The 11,058-nt window shown below is 32.0% G+C and overlaps 1 protein-coding gene across 1 annotated transcript; it reads left to right on the forward strand.

The window, feature by feature from the left end:
- Positions 1–9,661: 9,661 nt before the first annotated feature.
- On the forward strand, positions 9,662–10,852 carry LOC147274002 (remorin 1.4-like; the record flags this gene model as incomplete). Its single annotated transcript, XM_086228294.1, has 4 exons — positions 9,662–9,719; positions 9,830–9,917; positions 10,063–10,144; positions 10,634–10,852. Coding segments are annotated over 4 exons (447 nt in total), but the record flags the coding sequence as incomplete, so codon positions are not given.
- Positions 10,853–11,058: the final 206 nt, after the last annotated feature.

Genomic DNA, 11,058 nt, shown 5'->3' on the forward strand with positions numbered 1-11,058 from the left:
GTCAACATAACGTATGTTTGCTAGTTTCAATCAAGGAGTAAAATTTCGGTTTCGGGGAAATTTTCGATGGAAATTTCGACGGAAATTTTCGTGGAAATTTCGATTAAAATTTCGATTTCGACAAAATTAGATAAAAACGACAGAAATTACTATCAAAATACGGAAATTTTGAATGAAACTTGACCATATGCTTATTTAACATATTATCTACTACATTGATAAAAAACATTGAAGAAACTAAATTATATAGTAGATTTTATGTGATATAAGGTGAATATAATGCGCGCTGGTGGTAAATACTGTTAAAAAAATGGGTCACTAATTAATAATTATATAAATAGCACCTCAAATTTATTTATATTACAATTTTAAATCATGAATTAAATAAGTATTCAATAACTTGTACGGCAATTAAAAATATATATTAATATATAATAATAAAAATATGAATAGTTTAAAATATATTTTAAATAACATGAAAATTCAAATTCATCATTCAAATTTAAATTCAAATTCTAAAGACTTAAAAAGATCATCCAAATTTTACACATATATTGCATAACTCATCTAAAAGACTAAAACATATTACAAGCAAAACATATATATTATTATCTAATATTACACATGGTACTGGATTACTGGCTGGGTAACCTATATATTAACTAATATTACACATTGTACTGGCTGTTGGGTAACATATATATTATTAACTAATTGTTTATTAACTCTCTCCACACAAGCTGTTAATAATATAATATTATATTATATTACGAATTTACAATCAATCTGAACCAGTATACCACTTTCCAAGTTTCCAGATTAATCTCAAGTTAAAACTCTGTCAACAATAGCCAAGGATTACTAATAGTCTAATATTGAGTGATGCTACAAACTTCTCAAAATTGCCAAAAAGGGGGAGGCTTTAGATCATTACCAAAATATTCAAAAAAGAGATTCATAAAGAGAAGAATGAATGCCATATAAAAAAGCTGAAGATTAACACATATCCTGAAAAACTAAAATCCTCTAAATTGGTTCACTATTCGCATACTAATGCATACCTTCACTATTGCTCGGACACACAAAACCCACAAGCCCACCCTCAAAAGAAAAGCTTAGAAAAAGGATACTGAGAAGAAAAAATTTGCTTCAGATATACACAAAAATGCCACACTGTTTTACATTCTTTACTAATGCAAGGGCATACAAAATCCACAAGACCCAGAACCTGACCCTCAAAACAAAATCTTAGAACATGGTAAAAAAAACTTCAAAAAATAAACAAAAACAAAAACAAAGAAAACATAAAGTTATAAGACATACCCAAATGAGAGAACATGAAGGACAAAACACGCATACCATGAACAATAAGGTCCCTGCGCTTCTCCATTCGCCATGAAAGCTCATAAACAAGAAGGAACCACCAACCAAGCCAACCCCAAATACGTAGAGTTTCGATTTTTTTTATGGGTTTGAGCTACAAAATCTTATTGTTATTAAACCAAAATATATTGTTATTATCTATAGAATACAGACTAAAACTGGGGTTGCAGACACCCAAAGAGAAAACAGTAAAGGAAATGATATGTACAGAAATCTCAAGAAAAGCAGCAAGCCCACAAGAAATGGATGATTACAAAATACGAACTGATCTGGAACAGAACTCGTCGGCGGTGCAGCGCATCCGATTTGGGTTTCTTGACTCTCTCCAATTTGGGTTTTTAAGATGAAGAACTGGAGAAGATGAAGTGGTTGAAGAACAGAAGGATACCGTGTCAAGACCAAAGGATTCTCAACCATATCACTATATCACAGCAAAATTTCGTCGAAATTTCGCCCAAATTTCGTCGAAATTTCACAGAAACACACTTGGAGGGGGGTCGAAATTTCGACCGAAATATTAGCGAAATTTCGGCGAAATTTTCGAAATTTCGGCGAAATATTATCGAAAATTAAGGGATATGTGATAAAATTTCGGAACCTCAAAAAAACGAAAATTTCGGCGAAATTTCGCCGAAATTTTCAAAATTTCACTCCTTGGTTTCAATAAGAACCCAAAGCTTTATATATCCTCTCTAATTGATATATGCCGGAAAAAAAAAGTCCAATTAATTTGAAGCTAGTACATTTGAGAAAATTGTCTGACATACTTAATTCATGTGTTATAAAATAAGTGAACAATGAGTTTATGCTTTTAGGGCCTGTTTGGTTCAGGGAATTGATTTTCCTTTGCATTTTTCAGGGAAAAAGAATGTGAAATTCCATTTTCTGTATTTGGTAAGCTTGAGAAAGTAAACTAGGAATTGGAAGCAATAAAGACTGTGTTTGGTCAGTTTTTCAATTGTACCATAATCTATTATTTATTTTGAAATAATAGTAGAGTTAATTTTGTCCAAAAAGAAACAATAAATGTTTTCTCAAGAGGGGGAAATCAATTTCATTGCTCCAACAAATGCTTCATTTTCACCCCAATAACCTTAGGTCATGAATTAATTTTTCTTCCTTGTACTTACTAAACATGAGAATAAAATTGATTTCTCATTCTCAAGTCTCCAAAACTTGAACCAAACGAGTCCTTAGGGTATAGTATTAATAACATCCGCTCACATTATAACACGTGAATTGATTGCATTACCACATAATATTATGGTTATATAGAATAATTTCTCCATATTTGGTCTTGAAATAAGTTCTTTGAAAATGTTATTTTGTGCCTTTTTTTTAAAAAAATAATGATAAATTATTCTTAGTCTAATAGTTGGAAATGCTAAGAATAACAAGGGGTTACATGAGTTTTAGATTGAAAAATGCTTATTGCACTAATTATTATGTATAATTGTAATTAACAATGCCACATGTTATAATATGAGTAGATAAATATACACATGTTATAATATAAGTGGCTTAATTATACCATGTGATGGTGTTACATACTATTATAAGAAATAAGTTTTCCGATTTTGAGTTATACAACATATATACCAAACATAGAGAAAACTGTCATTTTGTTCCTCAGACTATTGCACTTGTATCAATTTGCTCTCAGACTTCCAATTTGAACAATTAATTAAGATGTCTAACTTTTTTATTTTGCCAAATAAGGTAATTTCGTCAATTTGCTCGGTAAATTAATACAAGTGATGGGCATGTGACTACAATTTTATCTCAATAAGGACCCTTCATGATGAACATTTGATTTTGTATAAACGGAGCTTTGAATGGAAAGCAAGAAAATTTACGAAATTACCTCAATTGAAAAAATTAAAAAGTTTAGTACCTTTTTTTTTTTTTTGTTACATAAAAAGTTAAGTACCTTAATTTTCTAAATTGAAAGTTTGGGGAATAAATTGATACTAGTATAGTAGTTTGGGAAGCACAATTAGAATTTTCTCCCAAACATAAGATTGGAATCTCATACTCATATCCAATCTAATTTTCATACAAAACAAACAAAGTCTAAGAGATATATTCCTAGTTAATTTGTGAGGACATTTCCCAAATCCCTTCGTATATTAAGAATAGAGAACACGAGATGCAGACTGCCGTATAGGCATACATATATATGTCAAATACATGCATAAAAGTAGAGTCTCAAGTGTCTACCAGTTTCTTATAGCTGGCTAGGTAATTAATTAAGACATATTACATATTAAAACACTATATATATATATATATATATATACATATACGTACATCTATAGAGTACCATAGGAACCTAATTAATTATGTATATATTTAGGCTGAGAAGCTGCAGCTAAACACAATACTATCGGTGAGTCCGGTACTGGTAGTGACCATAAAATCCGAATCCAGACGCATTGCTTTCTTCTCCTTCTCAATTCTTCTCCCAGATCCGGACACCATGTTTGAGCTGCTTTTCCCTTTCCCATTCCCATTCCCAGCTTTTGCATTCAATCTTTCCATCCTCCGCCTCACAACATACTCTTCTGGAATAAACACATCCATAGTTGAACCTAATGCTTACTCCCCAACTAAATTTGGTGCCAAAAAGGAGGATGATTTGCTGAACCCAAATGTGGGATGGCGAGCAAATATATATAGCCAGAGAAGAAAGTGGAAGATACCATATTACCATGGGCGTTGGACCCAATGTTTTTAACTTCAAACAACCAAACAGTGCCTTGGAATTAAGTAAGCAAGGGACACTTGGTTTTCGGGGAGGTTTTGGCTCCATGTTCTGCTTGGCTGTAACGGTTGTCATAGAGCATGTGTAAAGGCAACACTTTTCCTTTCATAAAATTACTGATTTAAAACCGACTCTGCATTTTCTGGGATTCTGGGTCTTTGTCGGATATATTTTATTTTATTTTTTTATTAGGCTCTGATATTTACTATTTTATTTAGTTCTCAAAATTTTTCTTTTTAAGGAGTGCCAATATTTGATATATTTTTTTAAGAATCTTTTAAAATAATTAAAATTTGTGCATTTTAAAGAAATTTAACTCAATTTTTAGAGATATAACCATTGAGTAGTGCTCGATAGGAGTGGGCATAGTTTGGTGCGGTCGATTTTGCGGCCGATTTCCCTCACTATACCGGCTTTGTTGGTAAGTAAGTGATTTTTCAACACTAATGCTAACCATATATGGCATCTACTAAACGAAGTCGGTCCACCAATGAGATCGGTTTGATGGAGGCCAATTTCGTCAGAGAGGGAAGGTGCAAAATGCACTGGAGTACGATCTGTGAGCTGAGAGAGGTCGAAGCTATTAAGTGACGATCTAATCTCTGAGAGCCTAGATGTAGAGACCATCATATCCAAGAGAGAGAGAGAGAGAGAGAGAGAGAGATCTGTCATTTGCTAGAGAGAAGAGAAAGGGGAAATATGAGAGAGGGATCGAGCGGGACTGAATCGACTGATGAAAAATTATAAAGTAGGATTTATGTAGCAACTATATTAGATAATGCATAAAGTAGGTAAATAAGTATAGTGTATGTGAAATATTATACCTTTGGAGGACTTGGGGTAGGCCAGTTGGCCAAGCAGTTGTGCTGCCCCCACCTCACCGGGTTTCGATCCCCCCCTCCCCCCTCTAGGCCTCTTTCCTTGGCCTCCTCCCTTTGTAACCAAAAAAAAATATTATACCTTTGAGTAGGACTCAAGAAAGGTAGGCAAAATTTAGTGCGATTGGTTTTTCAACTAGGTATCCCACTGTATCGACTTTGTCAATAAGTGACTTTCCAACCGACAATAAATAGCATCTACCGAATAAAGTTGGTCCACCGAGAAATCAATTCGATAGAGGTTGATTTCAGTAGAGAGGATGGTGCGAGAGAGGTTGATCACTGGAGCGCGATCTGTTTGTGAGTTGAGAGAGGTCGAGGTTGTCAAGTGACGATCTAATCTTTGAGAGCCCAAAGGTGGAGACCATCAGATCTGCGAAACAGAGATAGAAGTGAGATTCTAAGAGAAGCGGTGCTGATGAAAAATTAGAAAGTAGGGTTTCTGTAGCAACTTATTTATATTAGATATTGGATAAGTTAGAAAGTAAATAAATATTGACAAATGTGATGTTAGCTTTGTTGATAAGGCTTTGGCAGTCCACGTATGCGTTATGAGGTCTGTTCGATTTACTATTAGGGCTTGCTTGGTAATACTTTTAGAAAGCTTAAAAGCGCTTTTAAACATACACTTTTGTTTGCATTTGGCAAAAAAAAAAATCGTTTTTAGGTTATATATAAAAGTACTTGAAAGCGCTACCTGATGAAGCACCTGGTAATAGACTTGTCAATGGATCAGATATGGAGCGGATTGACCTGAATCCGATCTGATCCGATAAGACAATTAACTCGATTCGATCGAATCCGATAATCTGACAGATTCTTAATAACTAAATCTATATATGATTCGTTAAATTATCGAATATCTGATCCGAAAATAGTTTATTCATGTTAAGTAATTCATAGTATAAAAAATCAAATTACTATTGCATATACATATAAAATATTGATAATAAATATAGAAAAATAATTTATATATTATATTAAATCGGATCGGATTATTATAGGATCAGACTAAAATCCATATTTATTTTGTTAAGTTAACGGGTTATCGGATTCATATTGCAATCAGATTATAGGATTGAATCACCAAATCCATCTCCTATTAATCACATTGGGTTCGAATCAGATTCTGATCAAAATTCGATCCATTGACAGGTCTGCCTAGTAAGTGCTTCCTCATGAAGCATTTTCAAGTACATTTACAAAAAGCACTTAGATTAAAAAATGTTTATGGTTTTTCTGAAAATTTTAAGAAAGAAATTTATATAATGGCACCCCCAGTAAATACATATGAATTATTGGCCCCTCCAATTTTTTTTTTTGCTCCACCCCTAACATAAGCACTCCCAAACAGGGCCTTAGTCTAAGAGGTCATATGCGATTTTTGAACCGTATAGATTGATTTGATTCAAGAGTTGAATTCATTTTTTCAAAACTACATAACAACCTGACCAAACCAATCTGGTTGGTCTGGTTTGACCAATTTAGTCGGCTCTTCATAGAAATGCACATCCCTAATGTTCAATAAGTTTAAACACCAATCAAGTGTTATATTTCTAAAATTTTGAAGGAAAAAAAATTAAAAGCCTTTAATAGAAACAAAAATTGATAGTTTTCATTTGCCTTATGCATATTTTATCTTTGTAGAGTATAATATTAATAACATCTACCCATATTATGACATATATATTGATTACGCAACGTGACGATATATCAGTTACAGAAAAAATTCTCTACATTTTTATATAATTTCTCTAACATTAATGTTTTTTTATATTAACTTTACGTACATGCATTCTTACTTTGCGAATGATTTCTTTAAAGTGTAAGAGGATAAAATATCATGAATAATAATGGTAATACATAGTTTCCTTTTCTTTCCAAGAAAGTTACATAAAAAGTAATTTGAAATTATTCAATGATATATACCATACAAATTATACAATGGAAGGAATTCATTCTAGAAATGTTGAATGATACTTTTTTGGTGACATGCTTGTGCCAGTAATTAAAGTTGTTTCGTACGGTTTTTTATTCTTTCTTCTCATAAATAACTTTTTGATTTGGTGGAATGATCGATTAATGAAATAAAATAAGTTTAGATGGTGGATTTATCACTGATCGATGTTCTACATTTCTAGATAAGAGTATTAGACTCTAGTCGCGTTAAGATTCCTAATATGATGATCATGTTAATTACCTCTAAAGTCTAAGGTGAATGTGCACACTTTTGTGTGATGAAAGCATGTGATTTCTGGTTCAAATAGGTAGATTCAACTCTCCAAGTCCTAAGCTTTTAGTGGTCGGTTAATATTTAGAATAATACTTTCTTTACTCCATGGAGGAGGAGCTCCTCCAACTTTTTCCCTAAATATTTGTATTCGATAGTGCAGGCTCAAGATTAGAACCGTTCATGTTTTAGATCGTCTATTAAAAATTATTTTTGTAAAAAATTAATTCAATCGAAAATTATTTAGTTATGTACATGTTATCAAATAAATTAACGGTTTGGTCAAAAAATCACTATTTAAATATAGATTGTCTATTTATTTGATAACAGTTACATAATCAAATAATCTTTGATTAAGTTAATTTTTTACAAAAATAATCTTTAATATGTTATCTAAAACATAAATAGTTCCTATCATGAGTCTATATTACAGAACAAGAATTTTTAGAGAGAGAAACCAGAACTGAAGAAAGTATTGTTCTAATATTTATTACTAATTTGTTCTAGATAATATTAGTTAACCACCGCCAAGGTATATAAAGTTAAAATGAAAACAACATAAAATATACAGAGAACTAGTGAAGCTTTTAGAATAAAGTCAAAATGTTTCAAATCAGTGTTATAATCATAAAAAACACTAATTTTGATTGATTAGTATGAAATTATTAATTTTTAAATTAGAGAATGCAGATCTTTTCCTTATTAAAGTTACGTAATCAATTGGGACATACCGACATGCTTTATCCATTTGCATGCAATCTGCTTAATTAATTGGAACATACCGACATGCTTTTCAGGAAATGTTAAATCTTTTAATCCTTTCTTTGTGTGTTTTATTGGTCAGCTTATCGTCACTAATTTTTTTCAATTCCCTTTGTTCAAATGCATAATTTAAGCCTTCATTACAAACAAGAAACCAATAAGGTAGCGATATATAAGTAAGAAGAAGCATTTAGGCCCGTTTAGTATCTAATTCAAAAAATATTTTAAGAAACTAGGATTTATTTTGAAAATATGAATTTTGAGGAATAATGTTTATAATTTAAATATCTATTTGGTATGTAGCAAGTAAATTCATGATTTATGTAATCTACTCAATCGAACACACAGGTGATGAAAATTTCTCATTAATCCTAAACCAACCGAAGCAGAACAACCATGGGTGGCAACTGGCAAGGTTTTTTATGGCTTTCTCAGCAACCAAACAGAAAATTGGTTTTGCTTGCCCCTCTGTGGGTTTGTGCTGTGTATCTTGGCCAACTACATAGAGGGAGATGAAGCAGAGTTGGTGGTGACTACTGACTGGTGATGAAGACATGCTTTGAAAAACAATGTTTAATCATTTTTAGAAAAGGGGTTGTTTTTGAAGTTTTTTTCATATATTCATTTTCAAAAATAGTCTACTAAACACATTTTTAAAATTTAAAAATGTGTTTGGAACTCTATTTAAAAATTGTAAAGTTTATGGACCATTTTTATATTTAACTTTTCCTTGGGTTAAATACAAAAATGATCCATGAATTTTACACTAATTCTCAATTTGATCTACTAATTATAAAAAATGTTAATTTGATCAACGAATTTTTCAAGTTGTACCAAAACAGTATAAACGTTAACTTTCATCCCAAAATTAACAGAATTGGTCACATGAAAATGTAATAAACATACTGAAATGCTCATGAAAATATGGTCGCTTGCTGTGCACGTGACAATTTTCCGTTAAATTTTTCGTTACAGAAGATCAAGAGAAAGAAGGTACAAGTCACACGCATACAGAAATGAACCTCCTTATTATCTTAGCTATGAATTAAAAATCAAAAAGGAAAGAACCATTAGAAACCAGGTCTCTCTTTCTCTCTGCAAGAGTCAGAGCCTTAGAGGTTTTATATATATATATATATATATATACATTTGGAGCTTTATCATGCATGTTTGATTGTTTGTTGTCATGTAAAAAGGACCCTGCAACTACTCTTACTAAAAAAAAACAGAGCTTGCAAGGTTGAGGAGAGAAACCATGGGAACTGCATGCATTTGTTTAGCCCAATACTGATCCTTTTCGTTTTGAAGATGGAATTGGCTTATTTCGAATTGAATGTTGTATACAACAATCCTCTCACAATAATTGATCGCGCGACCATCTAGAATGTGAGAGAGTGATTTTGTGTACAATATCATATACGACATGGAAAATGAGTATTACCATCAAACACATGTAGAGCATTCTGCGTTTATATAATTGAGTTTTCAACACCAAGCTAATTAGGTGCTTTTTTTTTTTTTTTTCTTTTCATTCTTTAAATAACTAAAAAAATATTCCATTCAATAAGATGTTAGCTGATCCATTTCCATAATTCATAATATTTTGTTGGCATATGTTTAATTCATCATGTCTGATCATCGATCATATCAGACATTGCAGATCCTGCTGTAAAGAAAAGTACAGACGGTTCAATCGACAGAGGTATGTGAATGACTAATGTTTTAGCTCCTTTAGATCTCTTGATTATAAACTATTTTTGGTCACTTCATTATAAGATAAATAAATCACCATCTTCTGATTTGTTTCTTCAGATGCAGTGTTTGCACAAATTGAGACAGAGAAAAGGTTGGCCTTAATTAAAGCATGGGAAGAAACTGAAAAGACAAAAGCAGAAAACAAGTATGGGGTCATTGCACTTGATTAAACATGAAAAGTATTTGAAGCATTGCCATGGATGAAACTCCATAATAATTTTGTTCCTTCACAATAATCATCATCTCTTGCTGATTAAGCAATTAATCCAACATTTTCAACTCTTGAACAGGGCATATAAGAGAATGTCTGCAGTGGAATTATGGGAAAACAATAAGAAAACCTCTGTAGAGGCACAGCTTAGAAAAATTGAGGTAAAAAACTCTGTTACATTTCTCAAGTAGCCATTATCTTGTGTTATCTTTGCTCTGTAATTTGTTCCATGTAGCATGCCTTTTTTTGCTCTCAAATATTTTGGAACTCAGTTATTCTTAAATCTATGCTATATATATGATATGGATACTGAGACTAGTAACTGCATCATGTGTTGAGTTGGTATCACCATCACATTGTGCTTTCATGCCATCTATCTGACAATGTATTTTGTACCAACTTACTTGAGAGTTAGATGAATCCAAGTCCCTAAAAAGACATGGTGAAAATTTCCAATACTTGAGACATTAATGAATAAGCTGATCAGACCTGTGTTTGTCATGGTGATCATATAAATTCATCTTACCAAAGCTCAGATATAGATCTCTCATTCTCACACTATAGTTGTTTAGCACCACCTGTTAAATTAGAACCCATTTCACATATTAATTCAAAAATGTGTTTTGATTAACCTGTGGAATTAATGGCAGGAAAATTTTGAGAAAAAAAAGGCAGAATATGCTGAGAAAATGAAAAACAAAGTGGCTGAAATTCACAAGGCAGGAGAAGAAAAGAGAGCATTGATTGAAGCCAAACAAAGAGAAGAGTCCCTCAAGGTGGAGGAGACAGCTGCAAAGTTTTATGCCACTGGATATACACCAAAGAAATTGCTGGGGTGCTTCAGCTACAAACATTCTGTAGTTTTTTAATAACCATCAAATTGGTCTTGCTTACAACTTTGGTTTGATCTTTATTTGTAATACTGCAAAGTTTTTCAGTAATTGCAAACGGAATGGCCAGATCTAATAGGACCAGAAAATAATGACAGAAATTTAATTTACTATTCTTTTTAAGTTTTAAAGCTCATCCAAGACCAGATATCAAGTGTTTTTCAATTAAATATGCAACACCGTAA

Source organism: Dryas octopetala, chromosome 9 (assembly GCF_963921425.1).
Source record: "Dryas octopetala chromosome 9, drDryOcto1.1, whole genome shotgun sequence".
In the NCBI taxonomy this organism is placed as follows: Eukaryota; Viridiplantae; Streptophyta; class Magnoliopsida; order Rosales; family Rosaceae; genus Dryas; species Dryas octopetala.